Genomic DNA, 24,523 nt, shown 5'->3' on the forward strand with positions numbered 1-24,523 from the left:
AGCTAGCCAGGGAGGAGGGTTCTACTTTAGGCTAACTTTCTCCAATATTTGCTGGTTTTCTAAGCAAAGGAATGCAGGTTTATTCCTAATTTGGGTAGCAAACATATAATACCCACTTTCAGGCTGAAATGGTACAGTCGCTAGAAGGATTATATCACACACTACAAAGCAGAGAAGGCAAACCAATGAATCTAGTAAATCAGCAACAATATCCAAAATTCAACAGCTTGTCATTTTTAGTGTTTATTAAATCTTTGGTCTTTTTTGAGGGAGGGGGAGTTTCATCCTTGGACAATCAGCAAACAATTCAAGCAAAAGCAAACTTAAGTTAAATGATGTCATTTTCTTTACATAAAATAGTTGAGAGTCAAAGTAAACAGACTTGGGTCCATATAGATTGTATATTTCAGAATGTGACTTGCTAGGTGTATATTTGACTTGTGGAGGGGGACAAAGTTCCAGGTAAACAGGTGTCAATACTTGGTTTCAAAGTTCATGTCTACCTTTTCAGGAAGGGAACAGCAAGTACTTTTGACAACAAAAGTAGTGTTCAACATACTGAAGTACTAAGCTTTAACAACGTCTACCATCCACAAGTCAACATGGCTTTATTCTAGTTGGTTATTCCATACCAACAGCAGCTTGGCTCCACTATCTTTTTTTTTTTTTTAAAGTGCCAAAATCAATAATGGCACTTTTAACTTGTCAAGTACTTTATAAGCTTTACTGCATTCACCTTCACAACAATCATATGTGATTTAATGGATGGGAAATTGTGGGTCTAGGAGTAAAGCTATGGCAGAGGTAGAAAAAATAGGAAATTGCCTTATAATGAGTCAGACCATTGGTCCATCTGTCCCATTGTTGTTTCCAATGACTGACAGCAGCTCTTTAGGATTTCAGACAGGGGTCTCTCCTAGACTACTTGGCAATGCCAAGGTTTGAACCTGGGAACTTCTGCATGCAAAGCAGATACTCTACCACTGAAAAAAGGCCTATCCTTAGATGAGATAGTGAGATTTATAATTCTATACAGTGGTGCCTCGCAAGACGAAATTAATTCGTTCCGCAAGTTTTTTCTTCTTGCGAGTTTTTCGTCTTGTGATGCACGGTTTCCCATAGGAATGCATTGAAAATCAATTAATGCGTTCCTAGGGAAACCGACTTCAGACCAGGTCCGGGGACAGTCTGTCCCCCGACCTCTTCTGAAGGCTGGGGGGGGGGACGACAAGGGCTTTTCTTCCCACCCACCCCAGCATTTTAAAAAACCCTGGGACAGTGGAGGGCTTCTCCGCTGTCCGGGGCGATCTTAAAATGCTGGCTGGCGGCATTTTAAAATCGCCCCGGGACAGCGGAGGACTTCTCCGCTGTCCGGGGCGATTTAAAAGCCCCTGGGAAGGCAGGCAGGGGGGACAAAGACTTTTGCCCCCCGCCAGCCTTCAGAACCTCTTCTGAAGGCTGGCGGGGGGCGAAAGTCTTTGTCCCCCCCGCCTGCCTTCAAAAGCTGTCCGGCCAAGGCTTCGCGGACCTCTCCGCGAGCAGCGGCAGCGCTGCCGCTGCTTGCGGAGAGTTGCCGGCATGCCGAAGCCTGTGCGCGCTGAGATCAGCGCGCCCAGGCTTCGCGGACCTCTCCGCGAGCAGCGGCAGCGCTGCTGCTGTTTGCGGAGAGTTGCCGGCATGCCGAAGCCTGCGCGCGCTGAGATCAGCGCGCCCAGGCTTCGCGGACCTCTCCGCGAGCAGCGGCAGCGCTGCCGCTGCTTGCGGAGAGTTGCCGGCATGCCGAAGCCTGCGCGCGCTGAGATCAGCGCGCCCAGGCTTCGCGGACCTCTCCGCGAGCAGCGGCAGCGCTGCCACTGCTTGCGGAGAGTTGCCGGCATGCCGAAGCCTGCGCGCGCTGAGATCAGCGCGCCCAGGCTTCGCGGACCTCTCCGCGAGCAGCGGCAGCGCTGCCGCTGCTTGCGGAGAGTTGCCGGCATGCCGAAGCCTGCGCGCGCTGAGATCAGCGCGCCCAGGCTTCGCGGACCTCTCCTGCCTTCAAAAGCCGTCCGGGATAGCGGGAAGCGCTTCCCTGCTATCCCGGACTGCTTTTAAAATGCTGGCGGTGGGGAGCAAAGCCTTTCAGCCCCCGCCAGCCTTCCTGGACCTCTTCTGAAGGCCGGAGGGGGGGGAAAGGCTTTGCTCCCCACCGCTAGCATTTAAAAGAGGTCCCCGGAGATTTCCCTATGGGCTTTCGTCTTGCGAAGCAAGCCCATAGGGAAATTCGTTTTGCGAAGCGCCTCCAAAACGGAAAACCCTTTCGTCTAGCGGGTTTTCCGTCTTGCGAGGCGTTCGTCTTGCGGGGTACCACTGTATTACCAAGGTAGGAAATGAGTCAATATCTTGGTCACTTAGTTGAAATTCACAAGATTATTCAAGGGAAGTTGTGAAATTTTTTGGTAAGCTTACATCTCCCGCTATCAGTTGCATCTCTATACTAACGAAGTTCTATCCTTGAAAGCCATTGCACACAATCATGCAAGTATGAATTCCCAAGGTAAATTGGTCTTGTGAAATGGAATTTAAATGGCCTTGTTGAAATAGAGAGTGAGCCTTTTACTGCTATTGCAAAATAACGATTAACAGTTCATAGAATGGATTCAGGTGGGTGCTTACATTTTGATGCATCTTCTATGTTCGTATTGGCATCATCAATTCCTTTCTGTATCTCATCCAGCCAAAGGACTGAAGAATCATCATGAGATTCCTGGAGAAGGGAGAAAGGGGCACTAAAATTAATACAGTTTCTTGGATCTTAATTTGTCCAATGAAAAACCATGTTTACTCAACCTTTCTGAAATATTGCGACAAGGTATGAGTTTGCGAGTTCTGAAAGCTATGATACCAGATGGGATGAAAGGCCATGAAAAACGAAAAGTTTTGTTTTGTTTTCCTGGGTGTACACACACTTAATATATCTTATTTTGAACATCATTATCCCATTTACTCTGCAGAGACAGCAGCACAGTATGTGTGCTCTTTGCTTGTGATGCATTGTAGTCAGGATAATATCAGGTGGTATAGGGGAGTATGCAGTGTTAAATACTTGGTTCTTGAAACTGGGAATGGAAGATCAGCTTCACATTTTCTAATTCTATTGCTAGACTGGAAACTTCACAAACTCTGGGTTGTTTGGTATGTTAATAATGTTCATTAACAGAGATGTGGGTTTAAAGTTTATTCCCAGAGAAAAACATTGAATGTATTAGACTTGCACAGGAAGATGACTCAGTGCCCATGAAAGAAAGCTGGCTTGCAATCTCAAGATCTTTGCAATATGAAGGATGTGTGCGTGCAAACAAGTAAAAAGCCACATCATCCAACTATACCACTATGAACTTTATAACACACACACACACATTTCAGCTTAGGGTTTAAAATACAATTAGATTCCTATTGCATTTGGAAAATGAGGTTGACACATTTTTTAAAGCTAGATAACTTTTTGCATTTACATAAAACAAAGCTCATTTCACCAAAATTCGGCTTCAGGAATTTGGTAAAAACTCACAGCTGACATTACAGGTCTGTCACCATCAAGTCTAGTTGGGTCTTCAGAGACTTATGCACAACTGAACTGGTAGTACTCATGGTGATTTTAATTATTATTATGATGGCTTAATCTGATATGTAAACCAGGTCATAGTTTATCAATAAACAAAATTATTTGTTTCAGCTAAAGTCTTGAGTCTGTGGTCTATTATCACTGGTTATGCTTTATTCCCAGGCCTACTGGGTTGCTAGAATGCAAATTCAAGCCCAGATTAGGCCAGCAAGTTAACACCAAGTTTTCCTCCTCTTAAATAATTGTTTTGGAAGTCCTAGAGACCGAACACCCATTCTTCTCTCTACTTATGGTAGTTCAAGAGTTAACTTCACTCTTGTTAAATGAAGCTAATCTCTGTGTCAGCTCAAAGCTTAAGCAGCTTTGCCTGTTTCCACATTCTGGTGTGTCACACCCTTCTCCAAAGAACAAAACAGCAAGTTTCCTCAAAATCGCTAGTACATACAGGATGAGTTCAGTTCACAGATCTGACGCTCTAAGCATTTCTTTCCCTATAAGGAGGATTAAGCAGCAACGGAGAAGCTAAAATGCATATTTTTAAAAACTGAGTTTTGACTACTGCTACAATGACATCTATACTCTTATTAATAAGTGGACTGCTCTTCATATCCTCCTGCTTATCCCAGAAAGGTAAGAAGTTCGCATTTGTGTTGTGTCTTAGTTCTTTCGACAGAAATTGACCAAGTCAAAGTCGTATCTGTATCTATCTTTTAATGGAGTATTAAAATCTCAAATGAGGCAGATTTCTATTTCAGTGATGGTATCTTCATGGGTAAAAAGAAGTATTAATGCTCAAGTATCTTGATGGGAGAAAACAATATATTTAATGCTTAATTTTCATTAGTAGTACTTGGTTGTAATGTGTCACTGCCTTTGGTAATGTTCCCTATTATACATAGGCAATGGCAATCCATTGTGGAAACTTAACTTTTCATTATATGCTCTTTGGTTATTTGAAAATATATTAATGCATTAATACACAAACAAACAAACAAACAAACAAACAAACCCCTACCCCTTTTGAGGACTTTACAGAGTACTAATCTAATAGCATTCCTAAAACACAGTGCTAATAAAAATAACATCATCCCAAAGTTGTCTGAGTATTAACGTAACTTCTATACACAATGAAGTTCTGTATATATACAGTGGAAAATAAGTTTAGCATAACATAACGGGAATTAAGAACAAACAAAATACTTGATTACTACTTTATTTTGTCTGTTTCAAGTCTCTTCTCAGTCCTGCCTTTATATCTGAATAATTTCTCTATTGACAGGATGATAAATGAAGGCTGCTTGCACAGTAAATGTTTTACTGGGAACTAGAATCATTTGTTTACTCAGTTATGAGAATCCAGAAAACAGCCCTGCAGTATTTCCAGTGTTGTCTAAGTCTTTAAAGACCTGCTTTATTGTAATTTCCCCAACTTTAAACATACACTGCAGTGTTGGGCTTTTCCAGCCTTGACAGGCAAAGTTCTTCTCACCTAATACAAAGGTTCCTACTCACCTAATACAAAGAAAGATGTGACGTGGTTTCACAGTTACTGCAGGAAAGATAGTGAAACTTGCAGGCCTCACATTAATTGGCACTCAAGCAGTTTAAGGTTGCAATCCCAAATTTTATTTACAAGGGGGAATAACTTACCTCTGGGATAGTAATTTAACTGTGGGATACAGAGCTCACCCCCCAAGCACAGAAGTTAAAGTAACAAGCAGACCATGAAAGCTAATTTTGTAGGTGAAGTTTGTGTGTGTGTGTGTGTGTGTGTGTGTGTGTGTGTGTGTGTGTTACCAATCCTTAGATGGCAAAGAAAAAGTTTTTTGCTTCCCAAGCTGATTTCTGAGAGCCCTTTTCTTTCCCTAAAATTAGCAACATATTTGTATCATGTATTGCATTTATATACCATCTTTTTCTCTGGGGAGCTTAAGATGATGCAAATGGTCCCCCCCCCTTCATTTAATCCCCACAACAACTCTGTGAGGTAGGTTAGGGCTGAGAGACAATGACTGGCCCAAGTACATGCTTGTTGGCTAACTGGCAATTTGAGCCCTGGACTCCCAGGTCCTAGTCTGACACCCATTGTATACCGTATTTTTTGCTCTATAAGACTCACTTTTTCCCTCCAAAAAGTAAGGGGAAATGTGTGTGCGTCTTATGGAGCAAATGCAGGCTGCGCAGCCATCACAGAAGCCAGAACAGCAAGAGGGATTGCTGCTTTCACTGCTCAGCGATCCCTCTTGCTGTTCTGGCTTCTGATATTCAGAATATTTTTTCCCCTTGTTTTCCTCCTCCAAAAACTAGGTGCGTCTTGTGGTCTGGTGCATCTTATAGAGCGAAAAATATGGTATATCATATTCAGGGAAACACTGTTCATTACACACACACACACACACACACACACACACACACTATTTGAGTATAAATTACTGCAACTACCCCTTTTTCTTTTTAACTTTTAGACAGAGAATGTAACAACAACAGTAGCCTGGAATGTCAAGGTAACAAACTGCACCCCATCAGGACTTTCCATGGGGCTCCACAAGGTGCTTATGAAAAGATACCTCATTCTGCCATGGAAGGCGCAACAAGGACCAATCACAACCAAGAAAACAACTGTTCTGTGAAGAGGTCCCACGTTTCAGTACTGAAAGTACGCAACACCACGTTGGAGTACCTTACCAGCCCTCTGAGTGTAAAGCTGATTCCAGCTCTATACATAGCTGTTGTTTTAATAGGGGTGCCCGCAAATGCCTTTGTACTATGGACACTGTTTTTCAGAATCAGGTCGGCCCGGATTGCTATATTCTACACAAACTTAGCCATTTCGGATTTTCTCTTCTGTATCATGCTGCCGTTCAAAATTTCCTATCACCTCAGAGGCAACAACTGGATATTTGGAGAACCAATGTGTCGAATCATGACTGCCATCTTCTATGGCAATATGTATTGTTCCACGCTCCTCCTCACCTGCATCAGTATCAGCCGTTATGTGGCCATTGTTTATCCATTTACTTACAGGAGTCTACCCAAGCAGCCCTTAGCAACAGTAGCATGTGGAGCAGTATGGACAGTTGTTTTCTTATACATGCTGCCTCTGATCATAGCGAAGCAAAGCTATAATCTGGATCAACTAAACATCTTTACCTGCCATGATGTCAGCAATACCTGCGAAACTCCATCATCCTTCCAATACTATTACTTCATCTCGCTGGCAGTATTTGGATTTGTGATTCCGTTCTGTATTGTTATTTTTTGTTATGTTTCAATTATCCGAACACTCAAATCTTATGATCAAAAGTGGCTGTGGTACATCAAAATAAGTCTTCTCATCCTCAGCATTTTCGCTGTCTGCTACACACCCAGCAATGTCATACTGATCGTTCATCATGTGAATTACCATCGCAATTCTACAGACAATTTGTATTTCTTTTACCTTATTGCTCTATGTCTAAGCAGCCTGAACAGTTGCCTTGATCCATTCCTTTACTTCATGATGTCCAAAACCAAAGATAACACCAGCGTTTCTCTCACCATGGTTAAAATACCCCGGGATGAAAAGACGTGACACACTTCTGCTGTGATACTTGATGAAGTTGTATATACATCATTTGTTCATAAATTTACTATTTAAGATATCTATTTTTATAATGGCAAAACTGAATAAATTCATACTATTTTAGGGTTGCAAGGTTTAACTGATATCGCTGAGGACAAAATTTAACTGTTGGGGATATACATTAAAGACACACATCTGTTTACTTTTTAAACCTATTTTGGTTCTATTACATTACCATAATTGGGAATGAAAAAGATATCTATGGGTTTTTCTCTAGCAATGAGCACTAATTTAAACTTTATAGTTCATTCACCATCTCAAAGAGACACCTATATGGAGGTTCTGGTATTATGTCATCTTATTCCAGTTTAGCTAATTAAACATTAATCTGCTGGTGCACAGATTAATCAAACAAAATTATTCAACTTGTTGATCATCCCAATGTTTCTCTTTCTAAAACAGAAAAGGCTAGTAACGGAACACAAACGCATTACTTTTCCTTAATCTCAAAATACGTCTTACTTTACATGCTACATTTTAGTTGTGTCGTTGCTACTCCCCTGTGGTCATTTCCCGCACTGCATTGCTAAACCTGAACATTAAATTTATTTAAAATAAAAAAAATCCTTCCAGTAGCACCTTTAAGACCAACTAAGTTAGTTCTTGGTATGAGCTTTCGTGTGCAAGCACACTTCTTCAGATACAGGGTATCTGAACAAGTGTGCTTGCACACGAAAGCTCATACCAAGAACTAACTTAGTTGGTCTTAAAGGTGCTACTGGAAGGATTTTTTTTATTTTGACTATGGCAGACCAACACGGCTACCTATCTGTAATTAAATTTATTGCCTAGAATAGTATGTTTAATATAAAGCAAGTCCCACTGCACTCGGTACAACTTAAATTTTGAATAAATGTTTAGTTTTTATTCATTGGCATTTGATATTGGTTCCGTTAGTTTTTTAAGGCTAACAACTCACAAATGCATCTTTTTTTGTAATACCGATATTATTATTATTTTTAAAGCAACTCTTAAAAGCTTGTAAACATGACAACAGATAACAGATCTGCCCTCTTTTTCCTGCATTGGAAAGTGGCTTCAGAACATTATGCAACTAGCAACACTGTTTCTTGCTCAACACTGCAGAGACAGTTTCTTTAGGAAATTCAACTTCTAGCTAAATAATAACCTTCGTAAACAGAACAAAACTCTGTTTAAATTAAGTCTACACATACTTAATATCGTTCTAGGTATTCTGCTACATGGCAACCAAAGACATTGTGTGTGTGTGTGTGTGTGTGTGTAAGAGAGTGTTTAACAATTCTGAAAAAACGATATGCAGTTATCCTGTACTTCAGTCTTACAATGAAGGGTGAATTGTGTTAGATTAGTCTAGTTTGCTGTGAAATATGGAGATGACTTGTGCTTGTTGCACAATCACTTCCAAAGGCCCTCTCCCTATGACTGACTGGTGAGCTGTGGACAATGAAGCAAGAAGGGCGGTGGCCAGCATGCAAGTAGCAGGAAACTCACTGTCAGCCAGACAGAACATGAATAAGACCATGTTATTAAGCTAATCTCTGCAAGTGAGGACCATGAAGAATGAACTATTTTCCACCTTCATTGCATCTCGCAGTAGTGCCTGGCAAGTTGATTAGGGCTTGCCTGTCACAAGCTAGCCTGCCTGGGGATGTGAAGGGAGATCTGAAGGCACTCAAAAGCGTCTAAAATTCACTGTTATGGTTGCAACAATTGGAGGGCAGTTTATGAAGGTTGCCCACAGACCCAACTGATTCAGCATTGATGGATGAGTTTCAGTTACTGAGGCCCAAATCTTAATTTCTTATTCAGGTAATGCAAAATAAGTGGATGAAGACCAACAAACTGAGGCTCAATGCACCCAAAATGGATGTGTCATTAGTTGGTGCCTTATTTTGAACAGGGTTCCACACCCTCTGAATGAACATATTGACAGTTTGGGTACTCCTTGAGCTCTCTCTGCCAGGAATTACAGGAAGCTTTGACATTTGCAAAATATGAAAGACTTTGGAGTAAAAACTACCTGGCATTTGAGGGTTTTTGCATTCTTCAGAACATCCTGGTAATGCTGTGCATTTGCTTCTTTCACACCATGAAGTTTTGCTGTAGGGAGTAGCAGTGCTTCTACTGTTTTTGTAGGATCTCCCTGATCAATGGCTTCATTAATGTGTCCAATTGCTACAATCCCTACACAAGAACAAATGAAAAGTGTACAGAATGTGCAACAACTAAGATCATACAAAAGGATTTGGCTTTTAACATGATTTTCTGAAAACCCTTATGTTTCAGAACAACCTGTTGAAAAAAGCAACTGGCAACTAGCTGAGCATGCTGAAGCAGCTTTTCCTATGCTACTGAGTAGTAATATAGGAGTAGAGGTAGGTAGCCTACATTGAGGAAGGCCAGTTAGAGCCCCCTGCTTCTCCATATGTTCACAGAGCATTCTATTAACCGTCTGACTTCTGCAACTTGGTAATGGCCTTGGTAACAGACAAGGCACACTGAAGCTGCACAGAGGCATTGGATACCACTGTAGTTCATATAGCCAATGGTTAGCATAGATGTTCACGGCCTTTGTAAAGGCATAGTATAGACTGTTGTTGATTAAGAGAAAGAGACCTATTAAATCCCATTGGAAGTGCTCCTAGTCTGGTACGATTTCTTTTTGGGTATATGGAGGTCATGCTTGCTCTCTAATCTCATGCAATCTGTCTGTTCCTTTCAGAATGCAGTTATCCAAAGAGGCTTGGGAGGAGGGATGAAGATGGATGTTTCTGATTTCAGTGGTTAATGTGGGTTACTCAAAAAGCCTTAAACCGAAAAATCTCTAATGGGCAACTCTTTGTTGATCAACCGTGCTGAAAGTTAGGCATCTCTCAGCAACCCAGAATTGTTTCGAAATGGTGGAATGAATGAATGAATGTCATTCAAGAAAGAGATTATTTATAGATAACTACTACTAAACTGCATTGGATTAAATTTGTAGGCCAAACCTAGAGGGAACAACAAAACACTTACTGTCATTTTCTTCTTGAATTTGTGAATTAACCATATCAATAGCATTCTGAATATCATTCCAGCTTAAATATTCTTGTCCTTGAGATGACGCTTCTAATTTAATAGACATCAAGGTATCAGCATAACTGTAGGAAGAGAATTAGAATCTTATCACAATATGCAATTAAAATCTTATGCATTGTAAGAGTTGTTCTGGGCCTAATGCTATATACAGTGGTACCTCGGGTTAAGTACTTAATTTGTTCCAGAGGTCCGTACTTAACCTGAAACTGTTCTTAACCTGAGTACCACTTTAGCTAATGGGGCCTCCTGCTGCTGCCGCGCCGCCGGAGCACGATTTCTGTTCTCATCCTGAAGAAAAGTTCTTAACCTGAAGCACTATTTCTGGGTTAGCGGAGTCTGTAACCTGAAGCATATGTAACCTGAAGCGTATGTAACCCGAGGTACCACTGTATATGCTTTACTATAGTTAAAAGACTACTCTAGCTGACTACATAGTTTTACATACCTATCAACAGGTGGAAGCACACAGAACATGCACCTCTCCTCACACATGCATGCAGCAGTTTGCAATCAGCTAGCATTCTTGTAATTTCCTACCCAGTAAGCATTCAGTAATATGAAAGCAGCCCTATCTAGAATGGAAGCTTTTACCGCTGCAAGTTCTCTTCTTCCAGGTTATTAAAGCCAACACATGGGTTGCTGAGATGAGTCTTTGCTGCCGCTACGTCCTTGCTTTCCAAAGCCTGGTTTAGCAGCACCACCGCTGATAGCATTTCAACAGCAATAGATAGTTCATCATGAGCCAAGTATTTCTGAAAAGAATATATTCTGATCAGCAAAGAAATAAAGCAGCTAGCAACAAGTTAAAAAGGACCTATAGCTTAAATTCAGTTTTTTAAGATTTTCAAAAGGTTAGAAAAGTCTACTCTTAAGTAACTGTTGAAGGAAGGATTATTAACTAGCACATGACCTCACTGCAACTCAGTCACATTAAGTCACGGGAGAAGTTTATTGATCTACATCAATAAGACACTAAGGAAAACCAATGCTTTGCCAGCCATATTCCACGCACTACTGCTTTCTTTTTCTTCTTTGCTTTTGTCATTTTCTCCTTCCGTTCTTCCCCCTCTTCTACTTCCCTTTTCCTATTAAGATATTAAAGTACGCAGTCAACTGATTCCGTCTTACCGCAGCATTCTGTTGCTGAAGATTGAAGAGTTCAGTCTGATAGACATTAGCAGCAGATGGGTAAACATCACACAACTGAGCCTCGGGTTTCATTAGAGCAGCAATTGTCTTACTGGGGTCACAGTTACGAATTGCAGCGTTGATACTGTCGACTGCTATAAGTTCTAGGGGCAAGAGGAAAAACGACATCAGAGGTCCCCACACATCTGCTTTGTTTAATACTGTGTACCTTATATTCCTAGTGTTACCACTGCCCAAGAAAGCAACTCAGACCAGTTTTGCAACTCAAGGGGAACATCACTCCAGACCACGAGTAGAAATGTCAAGTTACTGAGGAGAAAAAACCTGCAAAGAAAGTTTGCTCAGAATAGTGCAAATGTTTAATTTATGCTTGATATTTAATTTACATGCCTTGTTTAAATTACTTTTTTTGGGGGGGGGGCTTTTAATTTAAAAAAGATTACAGTGACTGGTAAAAGCACAGCACTTTGAGTGAATGGGCAGATATGATTACAAAGCAAGGGGAGAAGTGCCCACACTGAACCCAGACATATTTCTTTCCACCTTTCTTTCAAATGAAAGAAAAGAAAATCTTATTATGATTTTGCCAGGTATTAAGCCTAGTCTAGAAATCCCTGATACTACAAAACTGTTCAGATGCACCTATGTACACATGCCTGTTGTTGAAAGAAAATGGAAAGCAATTTAGAGGCTGAGGTTCTACCTGTGTACAGGCTTTCCCATGCACACAAGGATGGGCTGGAACAGGGCTCCTGCCCTTAAGTCTAATGGACAGCAGTAAGTCTAATACTGCAATGAAGTACATGACATATGCATAACTTTTCAGGGCCTTTTCAGTGGTGCGTTCCCAACTCTTGAATATCTTCCCAAGAAGGCACAATTGATGCCAACAGGACACGCTTTTCAGCACCAGGTTACAGCATTTTTATTTTCTCACGCATTTTTCAAGGGTTGTGTAAAAGGTTTTGAATTATTTGGGGCAAGAATTATCTATTGGCAAGATATCTGGGTTCGCTGTTAATGTCACCAAATCCGAGCTGTTGTGTATGTATGCCTTGCCAAACCTGCAGCTCCACTGGCACAAAATGGGTGGACTGGAACTCTGTAATGCCTGTTGTAAATACCTGGAAGTGAATATACCCAAGAATCTATCTAAACTAGAATAATTGAACTTTACTACCTTGATAAAAGATTTAACAACTAAGCTCAAGAACTGGTCAAAACTAACATTCTTAAAGTTGGGTAGAGTTTCTATAACAAGTATGGTGATATTACTGTGCCTTCTTTACTTATTCAGAGTTTTACTTGTACAAAGCATACCCATCTCTTTCATGTTAATAATCTACTAAACTGTATTCATGCAAACAAGAGGCATTGGCTACCTCAAGAAAGAAGGGGGTATAGTGATAACTAACCTGAAGTGGTATAAAGACTCTGCTCACTTACAAAATATCTTTTTGATTTTACAAGGCTCAGACCAGGTCCAATAGTTAACATTGGTGGATGACAGAAGTCAAGACTTTATGAGTTTACTCCCTTGTCAAAATGGACAACAAGACACTAGAAGACATCATGTGCCCAGCTACATTATATGGAATTTTCCCCTGTATTAAATTAATAGAATAATTACCTTTTGAATAAACACTTTATGAAGAATGCAAGTACTCCACATAGTGCAGCAATACACTTTTAAAAATTGGCCAAGTTGGAAGAAACCCCCAAAAAAGATCCCTATACATATCCCAACTGAAATAAAAAATGCACTGTCCCATTTTCTGTGAATGCATAGCCAGCAAAGGACGATTAGTCTGATGAAATGATACAGAGCGAAAAGAAGACTTAAGCCACAGAAAGCATGAGATGAAAGTGAATTTCAAGCTTAATACTCCCAAAGATGAAGGAGAATTCTAAAACTTCAGGAATACAAGAAAAGCAACAGATAGAAATGCAGCTGCAAATTTAGAACCCCTTAACTTAAGAACCAATTGTGAGTGTGTGAGGTTTTAAAATTCTCGTTCGTGCATACAAAATATGTGAGCCGGGCATAAGCAAACTCCATTCGAAAGACCAGACAGTGTACTTAATACATTGACTGAATAACTGTGACAAGAGTAAGAATGCCATCTTAGAAGAGAGTATTAATGACTCTGTAATGCTGACACCTCCAAAAAAGTGACAAAATAAACCTTGAAGAAACCATGATTCTAGTAATTGCCATAGTTGTCCAGCCTTAAGGTTAACCATGTGATGAAGATACAAGAGAAAATTAAGAACAATTTACTCACTAAATTTACGAAAGTCTGCTTCCTCATTGGCAACACTAACTTCGTTCTGTATCTCACTTTTGTCAAACATAATTGGAACCCCCGCTATCTAACGTATATGGGGAAAAAAGATTTTCATTATATATTTCTAAATCAAAAGAAAAATGAGTAATCTGTACAATGACTCATTTTGAACTGGTGTGTTAGTTTTCTATGGAATGGGAAGTTTTATCTCCTCCAAGTGCTTTCATTAAGCAACAGTTTACAAGTATTTCTTCGAAAAGTCAGCTCTGTGGGCTTCCAAGGGTTTGTTTTTTTCAAATTAGGATTGAATATTTTTTTTCTGTTATAGCTGAAAAAGCACATGGTGCGTTGCCATTGTGTGTTTGTGTGAGTGCGTGTTTATTTGAAAGCTTTTCTCTGCTTATCATAAGAGAGTCACAGGTAATGTTGAAGTTGTATAATAATAATAATAATAATAATAATAATAATAATAATAATAATTATTATTATTATTTATTATTTATACCCCGCCCATCTGTTTGGGTTTCCCCAGCCACTCTGGGCGGCTTCCAACAAAACACTAAAATACAATAACCTATTAAACATTAAAAGCTTCCCTAAACAGGGCTGCCTTCAGATGTCTTCTAAAAGTTTGGTAGTTATTTTTCTCTTTGACATCTGGTGGGAGGGCGTTCCACAGGGCAGGTGCACTACTGAGAAGGCCCTCTGCCTGGTTCCCTGTAACTTGGCTTCTCGCAGCGAGGGAACCGCCAGAAGGCCCTTGGCACTGGACCTCAGTGTCCGGGCAGAACGATGGAGGTGGAGACACTCCTTCAGGTATACTGGACCAAGGCCGTATTTTAAAATTAAAGAGGTTAAGGCAAACTCAGGTGTCACACTTAGGTGTTACATTCAGTTACCTGCATCCTCTGCTCTTTAGAGTCAATTAACTGTGCTAGATACAATGAGGAATTTTGCGGCAGAACTTCAAGCAGGCTCAGTGCAGAGTTCGTCAAGCCTGCCATCAGTGCCCCTTCATCTTGCCTGTCAATAGCCTTGTTCACTTGGGTTAAAGCCACGTGAACTGAAAGGAAAACAATGCTTACAGACAGCAGAATATTTTGAACAAGTTTCATTCTCAAAGCCCTCTCTCACACCATTTCCCAATGAAACACACATCAAAGTGTGCCAGATGCTTCAGAACTAAAACTTTCTTAATTCTAAGGACCCGGGGCTAAAATGCAGCTTGTAAGAGGGGGTCAAAATTTACAGTATTTTGCAGCTAGCAGAAGAGAGAGAAAAGCAGATAAAAGTAGTTATGCATCAATTATCAAGTCTGCTGTTATTAAGAATGCAAAGGCCAAGGAAGAGTATCCTCACTCAAGTTTGTAATACAATAGCAAGCCGCGTTCCAGAGAATTGCATATTACTGCAGATGCACTAATATATGTAAGGTTTAAAAATGAAAGGAACTGTGAAATAAAATAAAATATTCTGGTATTTCCCACTGGAATAAAAGCCAAATACACAACTCTTAAAGTTTTGGGACTCTGGGAAGATTACTCACTGTTGACCTTATTGATGTTTCCCTGTATCTCAGCTTGTGTTAGCAACTCTTCATACACATCTCTTTCTTCCTCCAAAATTGAGCCATTCTGAAAGCAACAATACCATTACTGAACAAAGGACAATGTCCACTCCTGATTTCAAGGTGGGTGGTGTTTGTGTAAACACAGAGAAATTTCACTATGGAAAGTAAATACCAGTGTGGGTTGGGGGACTTGTAAGGGCCATTATTGATACAAAATGAAGCTGTGCAAAAGCAGCTAAATTAGAAATCCTTCTTTAAAATATAGCAATATCACCAACATGAGAAAAATTAGTGCTGTATACCTTTACTTTCTAACAATTTACAAGCTTTAGTATGCTTACCCACCAATTGTTTATAAACAGTAGTCACTCAGAATGCGAGTAGGAATTGTATGTGGGTTGAACAAAGACCTAAGGAGGAAGAATGCATCACCCCAAACCTGGCACAACTGTTTCTTTTTTAAATTCCAGGCTCTAGATGCTTAAATAAACTGAAGGAGAAGGAGAAACATGAGTCACAGTCCAGCTCCCTTGCCAGAACCAGGAATTCTACTCCAAAGTCATCCATGTCTAATTACTTCCTAATGACCTGGATATGACCTCAAAAGGTCACTCAACCATTCCCCCTCTTGCATTCTCAATGTTTATTAACCTTCATTTGTTAGGAATTTCAATGGCATTATTGTCACAAGATGACATGAATTGAAGAGGAGCACTGCATGAACAAATGCTTTGCTAGTAACAAGCCAATTTGCCACTGCAAGGTTTTACAAGCCTGGAGTTTTAGTACTGTCATATAAATGCATAAGGGTACTTTAACTGTTGCGTAGTAACTCACATTCCATTGAAACAAGTATAATAAAACTCTGCATTCTAAGTGGCTTATATATTGGTTTTTAGAACCAGAACATTTTGACACATATTCTGAAATGATGTTCTGTCAATCAGGGAGGGTCCAAATAAATATTGTATTTCCTAGATTGTCATGAACAGATGGAACATACACAACTCATTATTACATGGCCATGAGTAACTTCAAGGTATCTGCCATTGTGTGCTATTTGGTTTGATTTATGGAGTATTGGTGCTTAATCATGCACCATGCTACTTTATGTAAATAAAACTAACTGAAATTGAATTCATATCCAGTTTTAAAAGAGTATTAGAATATTCCATTAGAGTACCTTCAGTCTTGCATTCTCTTCTTTTCTCTTTTTAGCTTCTGATAGTTCCTTCTGATACGCATGGGCAAGATTATCGTCCACGTTAACTAACATAGCATTGGGATTTTTCAGTGTTTTGATAGTTTGATCTGCTACTCCTTTCTCAATAGCTTCATTAATTGCAATTACTGCAGCATGCACTGAAAAGAATAAGAGTCCAGCATTTAAAAATAGGAAATGATTGCCAGAATTAAAATTAAATCTGAGTTTGCCTAATCTTCAGGAATTCCCAATGCTTTTAAGCCAAGGGCACATCTGGAAATCTAAGAAATAGACATGGCATCACAAAATATCCATTTCATCAGAGGAAAACTGGTGATACTAAGAAGACCCCTTGCAGGCAAAACACCTATAGGTACAACACCCACCCACCCCCAAAAGAGCTAGGAAACCAGATAGCTTCTGCCAAATAACCTCACTTACAAACAAACAAACAAATATTATTAGGGGCATGGAGCCATAGAGCACTGTAGCTCTATGTAGCTCCAAGGGAGTCACATTGGTGACCCCAGGCAATTAGAATGAATCATAATTAAATGTTTTTTTAAAAGCATTGTCTTTATCACTTTTTTTACACACCTACATACAATTACAAATATACATGGTATAGCTTTCTACAAGAGAGCCACTGAGCAGAAAGTAAAGCACTGTAAAAACCAGTGCTCTTTCATTGGCAACATCCTTAATTTCAATTTAGCATACCTTCAACTAAGGCTAGGTACACATTAGTGGCTTAAAACACAGTGAAGTTGTGAACTTGCATTTGCATGTTGCTGCTCACACTAGAAAGAGTGCAGGGTGATCTTTTCACCCCTGCACATTACCTGTTTGGTTTCCCCATACCTGAAACCGCCTCCCCAACTCCTATTCATGAAGCTGTCATCTGCAAATGCACACACAAAGGCTGGCACAATGTACACACCTCACTTTAAATGTGAAGTTTTCAAAACAGCTGGAAGCTGGTTTGAGGGAAAACAAATAAAACAGCAGTATTTCTCAAGATACTCCAGGACAGATATGGGTTATGGCTAACGTCATCTGCACACAGCTTCAAACACCACACTGAATGATAACATGTACACATAGATTAAGTCTACTTTGGATTCTGGCCAAAATACAATCCTACACTTATCTACTCAGGAGTATATCTAATTATATATAGGACTGCTGTCTCAGTGTACAAGAATCTACTGAATAGTCAAAACAAAGATACAGTTCTCCAGATGTTGTTTTCCAGCTTCCATAAGGTTTAGGCAGCATAGGCAACTGGTCAGGGATGATGAGAGTTGCATCCCAGCAACATCTGTAGCCACAGTTAGCCACCTAACTGCAGCTGAAGATCTCAAGATTATGTTAGTGGAAATACACACCAATCCAACACCAGAACAGATTCATACATGTCTGTCTAGTGCATGGATGGAAACTTGTAGCCCTTCAGATGAAGTTGACCTACAACTGCCATGACCTTTGGTCACTGGGCCATGCTGGTTTGGGCTGATGGAAGGTAGGTCCAACATCTAGTGGGCTACTGGTTCCCCACCCCGCACTTAGAGACTAACATAGATTTTAAAAATAAAATATAAGGACAACACACTTGTAAAATAAAAATGTAGTGCTATCTTATTTTAAAGGGCATAAAGGTTATTTTCAGCATTATAAAACCATTATGAAGTCAAGTTGGCCATTTGAAGCTGTAGCAGGCCAATCAGCAATTCAGACGAGCTGTCCATAAATGCCTCGTGTTTACGAATATTGATTCCTAGAAGGGTTTTTAGCTGGCCCTTGGACTTGCAGAAGGGGGCATATGTATTTGCTATGTATCTACACTCTTACATGGATAGTTTGTTTTTAATCACAAACTGACAGTGTGGGGCCCAGTGAACTGGATTATGCTCCTAACCACTCTCTCTCTCTCTCTCTCTCTCTCTCTCTCTCTCTCTCTCTCTTTGTTTTAACCCCTTACCTCCTGCAATTCTCTTGATCCAAATCAGAGAGCCTTAATTTGTGTAAGGGGGGGGGGAGAACATTCACCACCCCACCTTGATTTGGATCAGGACAGAGGAGGTCAAGGTTAAAAACCTTTCCATCCCCTGCTAACAACAGGAACAAACTAGACAACACCTTCACTACATGAAAGATGTCTGTGTACTCAATACTGTATTTTTTTCTTTAAAGTTCAAGGCAAGAGGAATTGATTTTAAATACCTTACACCACAGAATTTTTTTTAAAAAGATTTCTGTACTAATTAGTTTCCAAATGATATCTGAAGTTAAAGCAACTTTAAAACATGTTACCATATTTGAGATTATATGTCAGCATGTTCTTACATAACACTTTGATTAGGGCTCACTTACACGCAGCTTCATCCACCGAAAGCTCACTGGCCAGGATGCCTCCAATTTTACTAAATGACGGCATCTGTATACCATATTTCTCCAATTCCTTCCGCATGTTATTGATTTCTTCCTCTAATTACGAAAGGAGAAAAATGGGAGAAGGCATCAACAAACCTAATTAGGCTTTCTTAGATGATAAAACATACACAATAATAATGCTTGGGGTAGGGTGGGGGCTGTGGCTTTTAACATCATTATGCTTCCAATTCTGCTTAGCCTTTTCCTCCTGCCTGAGAAAAATCACAGGCTGGGAGAAAATAAATACAAGGATTTTGTTAACAAGCATCTTTTAATAAAGTAGAAGCACATTTTTCACATAGCTACTCTACACCCACTTCAGCATAAAAAACATGGAGAATGCTGGGGGAGTAGAGCATGGGGTTTGAATACAATAAAATATTTTCAAAGATTAAAGTACCTGTAAAGTCTACTTTTCCCAGCAAATCTTGGATCTGTGGAGCGACTCCTAGTTTAAACAGGTAAAGGCTGAAAATGAAAAAGGGAAATTATGTGTTATATCACAGGACATTTATTTATTTGTTTGTTTGTTTAGGGTTGACACGTGTCTGGAATTTCCTGGACATGTCCGGGATTCAAACGGCTAAATTAGGATCCGGGACAGAATGTTGAAAAAAGTCGGCAAAATGTCCAGAACCAGAAAGTGTGTGTTTGAGTATCACAACTTTGAGGATGATTTCCCCCCCAAAAAAACTCAATAACAAAGCTCTGGATTTTTACTTCTTGAAATATGGCAACCCTAATTTATTTCATAAAATTTATATACTGATTGGTTGTAAGAAAAGAACTCAAAGCGGTTCAATTTTATTATGAGCATTATTACTACTATTAGGATCTGATGAAGTATATTCAGCCTACAAAAGTTCGTGCCTGTTACGAAAGGCATGACTATTCTCCTTTTTAATAAATGTAACCTGTTTTCCTCTGAAAACAGTATTTTAAGTAACACTTTTGCCAACTTTGGGATTCCCATCCTCAAGCAAATACTGAATAAAACACTAGGTTAGTAATCAAAGAAACCCATTTTGGTTTTCCCCAAGCACTTAAATATATGTTTAAAATCAACTTAAATATATCTTTAAAATCAACTTACTTATCATTAAATACTCAAATGTTCTTAAATATCTGAAAGGAAGTAAAAAAAAATACACAAAGACAATCCTAGAACCCCTATTTTTGTTTCAGCGTTATTTGAAATGTCTGTATTAATACCATTCCAAAATGTGTATAGTGAAACCATCTGGACAACAGCTGAACAAATTCACATCTTTATTCATGTCTTCCTGCCATGTGAAATTAACAACTGTTAAGGATTTGGGGAATTTATTAAGATTACACAAGGGACTAATCAAAGTTGTTATTAGAAGTCATAGTCAAAGCAGCTCAAACCTATTTAGACAGCATAATCAGTGGTCTGGGCACTTTTTAGATCTAAAAAGAATGGTGAGATCCCACTTGGGGAAGCTTAATATTTCAAAACTTGGGCTAGCATGATTCAGCAAAGAAAAGGCAAGAATTAAAAGACTGTAAGCTAATATAGTCTCACACACTGAACTTGGTTTAGACTTTAGGTGCTAGATGTCAGAAAGGCAACAGGGGAAAATGCTAGAAGTTTGTAAAAGCTGACATTTTAACAAATGGCTTGAAAATATGTTATAATAAAAAAGTTTTTTCCAAGGGTGAGAGGTCCCAGAACTGATATCAGACCAAAAGAATTACTAGCTAGAGGTACAGTGGTACCTTGGGTTACAGAGGCTTCAGGTTACAGACGCTTCAGGTTACAGACTCCGCTAACCCAGAATAGTACCTCGGGTTAAGAACTTTGCTTCAGGATGAGAACAGAAATCGCACAGTGGCGGTGCAGCGGCAGCGGGAGGCCCCATTAGCTAAAGTGGTACCACAGGTTAAGAATAGTTTCAGGTTAAGAACAGACCTCTGGAACGAATTAAGTTCTTAACCAGAGGTACTACTGTATAGGCAAGTTTCCTAAGTTTCCCTGCCTTCTTCTGACAAAAAAACCACATCTTACCCTACTTGGTTTAGATTTTTTAAAAAGCAGCATTAGGCCTTCAATAACTATTTCCCTTTATTAGATGCTGTTCCAAGATTTCTGTAAAAACTCCATTTAAACTTCCTAGGATTAAGAAGAAGCCTACAAACTGTTTCCAAGTTGGCACTAATGCAATGTTTCATTGACACAACTGGTCACTAATACACCAATGATACCTTGACATGACAACTAAAATTTCCCTTTAGTAGCATATTCCCCACTGCCCAGATATCATTTGTGAGAATACTGTTTACCACTAGATGGCAATAGAATTTTGTTTTTAAGTTTACAAGGAACATGTTCATCTTAATATTACTACAAATGCTTTGAGGTTATAATGACTACACCAAGAAACTTTATTTAACATGCTCCTTTCCTCAGTGTATAATATGAGGCGTTATTAACATGGATTGCTGTATTTGATGTTGTGCTAACAAACATTTTAAAACACCTGAACCTGAGCTGAGAATTTTAAGAACACACCCAAAATTGGTATGGGCAAAATCAAACTGCTTAAAAAACAAATATTAACTGTGAAGCCATAAAAATAAGAATTAAATTAAATCTAATTACAAGCCAAGAACATGGAACAAAGAACAATTAGAAGGCATTTGGATTTTAAGGGGAAATATATTTCAGTGTACAGTGCACAGGGTATACATGTGAAAGGAAGACTAAAATATCGTATTTACTTGAGTCTAATGTGCCATCGAATGTAATGCGCATCCATTTTTTTGCAGCATAATTTGGCAAAAAAGGTGCATATTAGATTCTAGTAAATACGGTATGCTTTCAGCAAACAACTCAGTTCTGATTATGAAAGGTGTTCTACATTATATATGATGACGAAGAAGAAGAAGTACTTAAAATCCACAGACAAACAAGCTATCAACAGAAGCCAGAAAAGTTAAATATGACATCTTCTTCTAAAGATTTTCATTGACCAGCAAGAGGTAGATTTAGAGAAGTGCAACCAGTTCACCTGGACTGGTTACTGAGCTGAGAGGAGCCACAGGGGCCACTGCAACACCGCCAAACAACGGAAGGTGAGAGGTGGAGGGACAAATCTTGGCGTCGCACAAAATGCCGCTGAAATTTTAAAGCCCCAAATCAGACTCTGAGACCAGAGCATTATGGCAGTCAAGATAGGAGCTTCCTGTTAAGTTCCACATTAAATGACATTATAATTAAATAGTAGCATCAGATGTTCAAATCTGAATGCAAGTCGCTCTCTTATTCACTGTGGGACAGCAGCATAATGCTACAGGAATTCACATATGAAGCGATGAGCTACTGTTCTAACCCTGCGGAAAGCCATCTAATTAGACTTTAATTTGATTTTGACCTGTCTTTAGGAGGTAATCTAATTATTGTTTGATTTTATACTAATGTTTACATATCTGATGTTAGCCGCCCTGAGCCCGACTTCAGCCGGGGAGGGCGGGATATAAACAAAAGTTTATTATTATTATTATTATTATTAGCAATAATACAATGGGGAATATCCAGTGCTGCGTGTCTGTGAGTGGGATGGACTTCTCACAAGCGGAATGGGCCTGCAGTTCACCATATACCCTCCCCATCTGCTCCAGAGGTTGGGGGAGGGGAATGCAGACAACTGCAGTGAGAAGTCCTGTTGTACAAGTGGAAGTCTGCTTGAATAGCATTAAGATATTGCCCAGTATTTCTGCTGTTGGCAAGGAAACCAGATCTGGAAGAAACTGGGGCCTTGCGTATTCATCTCCTTGTAAGTGTAACAGCAAATGACGCCTCACATGTGCAACAAGCAACAACAGACAACACGGAAGAGTTTTCACATGATTTCAGAATGCAATCATCTTCCTGAGGAGAAAATCCATTCATTCAACTGACATTCAGCTACCTACACAACTGCATAAACTGTACGTTAAACAAACTGAACCTAAGCACATGTACCTGGGACTGGTACCTTTGATATTTAAACTTCTTTCTTTCAAGTATTAGGGTAGGATCATAAAGCTAAATCACATTTTCTGCTGCACTTGATGGCTCAGATTGCATCCTAAACAAGGCACAGCTAATTAGGCGAGGTAAAAACCCGAAAGGCCATAATATTGCGCAACAGAGTTAATATATATATAATATATGGGATATGCACTGCTGAATGCGAAAGGCTCTGTGCAGATGTTTATTATGGCAGTCAAACCATTGATTAAGCCATCTTCAGTACTCCAGCAGATATAAACATCTGAAAGCTTTGCTCTGTTCAGTATTCAGCAGAACATCTGAACAATTGTGACATCATTGGAATGGAACTCAGCAAACCATTCCTTCATAAGCTACTTAACATTAAGAGTCCCATGTGTGACCACTTCAGGAAACAGTTTCAAACTTGAATCTAAACACACTAACAACATCACTTTAGAACAGTATCACCCTCACAGCTTGTGTGTGTGTGTGTATATATATATATATATATATATATATATATATATAAATACTTGTTTGGCATTGTAAAAAGGTCCTTCATTTAAGAAACATTTAAAAATGCTTCTTATTTGTTTATTGTGTGGAGCACCATGGCTTACATGAGTAAGCAAGACAATGAACAAAAACTAGAAAACATTTAGAGTTCATCCAAAATTGAATTTCCAGTGCTTTTCAGGAAAAAAGGTTCACTATTTACTTTTCTCTTTTAAATCAGGCCATTAAAATAATGTACCCCCAAGCCACTTTTATAATTCTGAAATTGTAAAAAAAATATGGGGAGGCTTCCATAATAGCGAGCCAAGAGTGAAAATATGAAGATTAACATTCTGCTTGCGAATGGGACGCTGGAGGCATTACTGTAGAAAATTAGAAAAAGTTACAATTAGGTTTTTGAGTTTCTAAAGGCTGGACACCACTTGCTTCCCAATATTTATGGCCTGTAAATAATTATCACACAGAGATACTTCCTAACACACGAACATAAGAGCACTGAAGGATCAGGCCAATGACCCATCTAGTCAAGCATTCTGTTCTCACAGTGCCCTCCCAGAAGTCTGTGGGAAAGCTGAAAGCAGGACAAGAGTACAATCGTCCCTCTTGCAGTTACCAGCAACTGGTATTCAGAAGCATTACTGCCTCTGACCATGGAGACAGACCATAGCCGTCATGGCTCATAGCCATTAATAGCCTTATAAAAGCAGCAAAGTGATTTTCTGTTGAGACACCCTGACTGAACAACCCTATTCTGCGGAATGTTAACCGCACAGATTAGGTATTATGCCTAAAGACAATACAGCCTCTCAGATCAGGGATGGAGAAGTGGATCCGGTTAGCAGGCCAGAATCTTAACTCCTCTGTCCCCCCATAGGCAGGTAGGTGGGTGGGGCTCCTCACCTGTCACCCGACATGACAGTGATGTCAGGTGACCAATTTGCCTTTGAAATCAAACCACATGGGCAAAGACATAGTGCTCTGGAAGCACAGATAATCAGATGAACTTGAAGAGGTATAAAGCTTTTTAGCTCTGCTGTGTCTTTGCCTTTCCTACACTTGACATCCTATGAGATAGGTGGGAGT

At 39.6% G+C, this 24,523-nt stretch overlaps 2 protein-coding genes across 4 annotated transcripts in view; one reads left to right on the plus strand and one right to left on the minus strand.

Moving 5' to 3' along the window:
- The window catches only part of IQGAP2 (IQ motif containing GTPase activating protein 2), a 139,591-nt gene that overhangs the window by 29,609 nt on the left and 85,459 nt on the right, over nt 1–24,523 (minus strand). Inside the window, exons 1-12 of one of the 3 annotated variants that reach the window (XM_080972248.1) lie at nt 22,926–23,177; nt 19,328–19,395; nt 18,868–18,981; nt 16,474–16,652; nt 15,267–15,354; nt 14,620–14,783; nt 13,718–13,805; nt 11,412–11,575; nt 10,875–11,035; nt 10,221–10,345; nt 9,226–9,389; nt 2,653–2,743 (exon numbers count right to left, since the gene is read on the minus strand). In XM_080972248.1, the coding sequence (XP_080828374.1) occupies nt 2,653–2,743; nt 9,226–9,389; nt 10,221–10,345; nt 10,875–11,035; nt 11,412–11,575; nt 13,718–13,805; nt 14,620–14,783; nt 15,267–15,354; nt 16,474–16,652; nt 18,868–18,964 (1,321 nt within the window). In that variant the 5' untranslated portion in view covers nt 18,965–18,981; nt 19,328–19,395; nt 22,926–23,177. Of the gene's footprint in view, nt 1–2,652; nt 2,744–9,225; nt 9,390–10,220; nt 10,346–10,874; nt 11,036–11,411; nt 11,576–13,717; nt 13,806–14,619; nt 14,784–15,266; nt 15,355–16,473; nt 16,653–18,867; nt 18,982–19,327; nt 19,396–22,925; nt 23,178–24,523 lie in introns of those variants that run through there. The other 2 variants (XM_080972246.1, XM_080972247.1) reach the window with 2 other exon arrangements.
- F2RL2 (coagulation factor II thrombin receptor like 2) lies at nt 2,751–7,374 on the plus strand. The gene is made up of 2 exons (XM_080972992.1): nt 2,751–4,231; nt 6,067–7,374. Exons 1-2 carry the CDS (start codon nt 4,168–4,170, stop codon nt 7,170–7,172), a joined length of 1,170 nt encoding a protein of 389 aa, XP_080829118.1. The 5' UTR covers nt 2,751–4,167; the 3' UTR covers nt 7,173–7,374.

This window comes from Podarcis pityusensis, assembly GCF_964106645.2.
Source record: "Podarcis pityusensis genome assembly, chromosome: 11".
Classification (NCBI taxonomy): Eukaryota; Metazoa; Chordata; class Lepidosauria; order Squamata; family Lacertidae; genus Podarcis; species Podarcis pityusensis.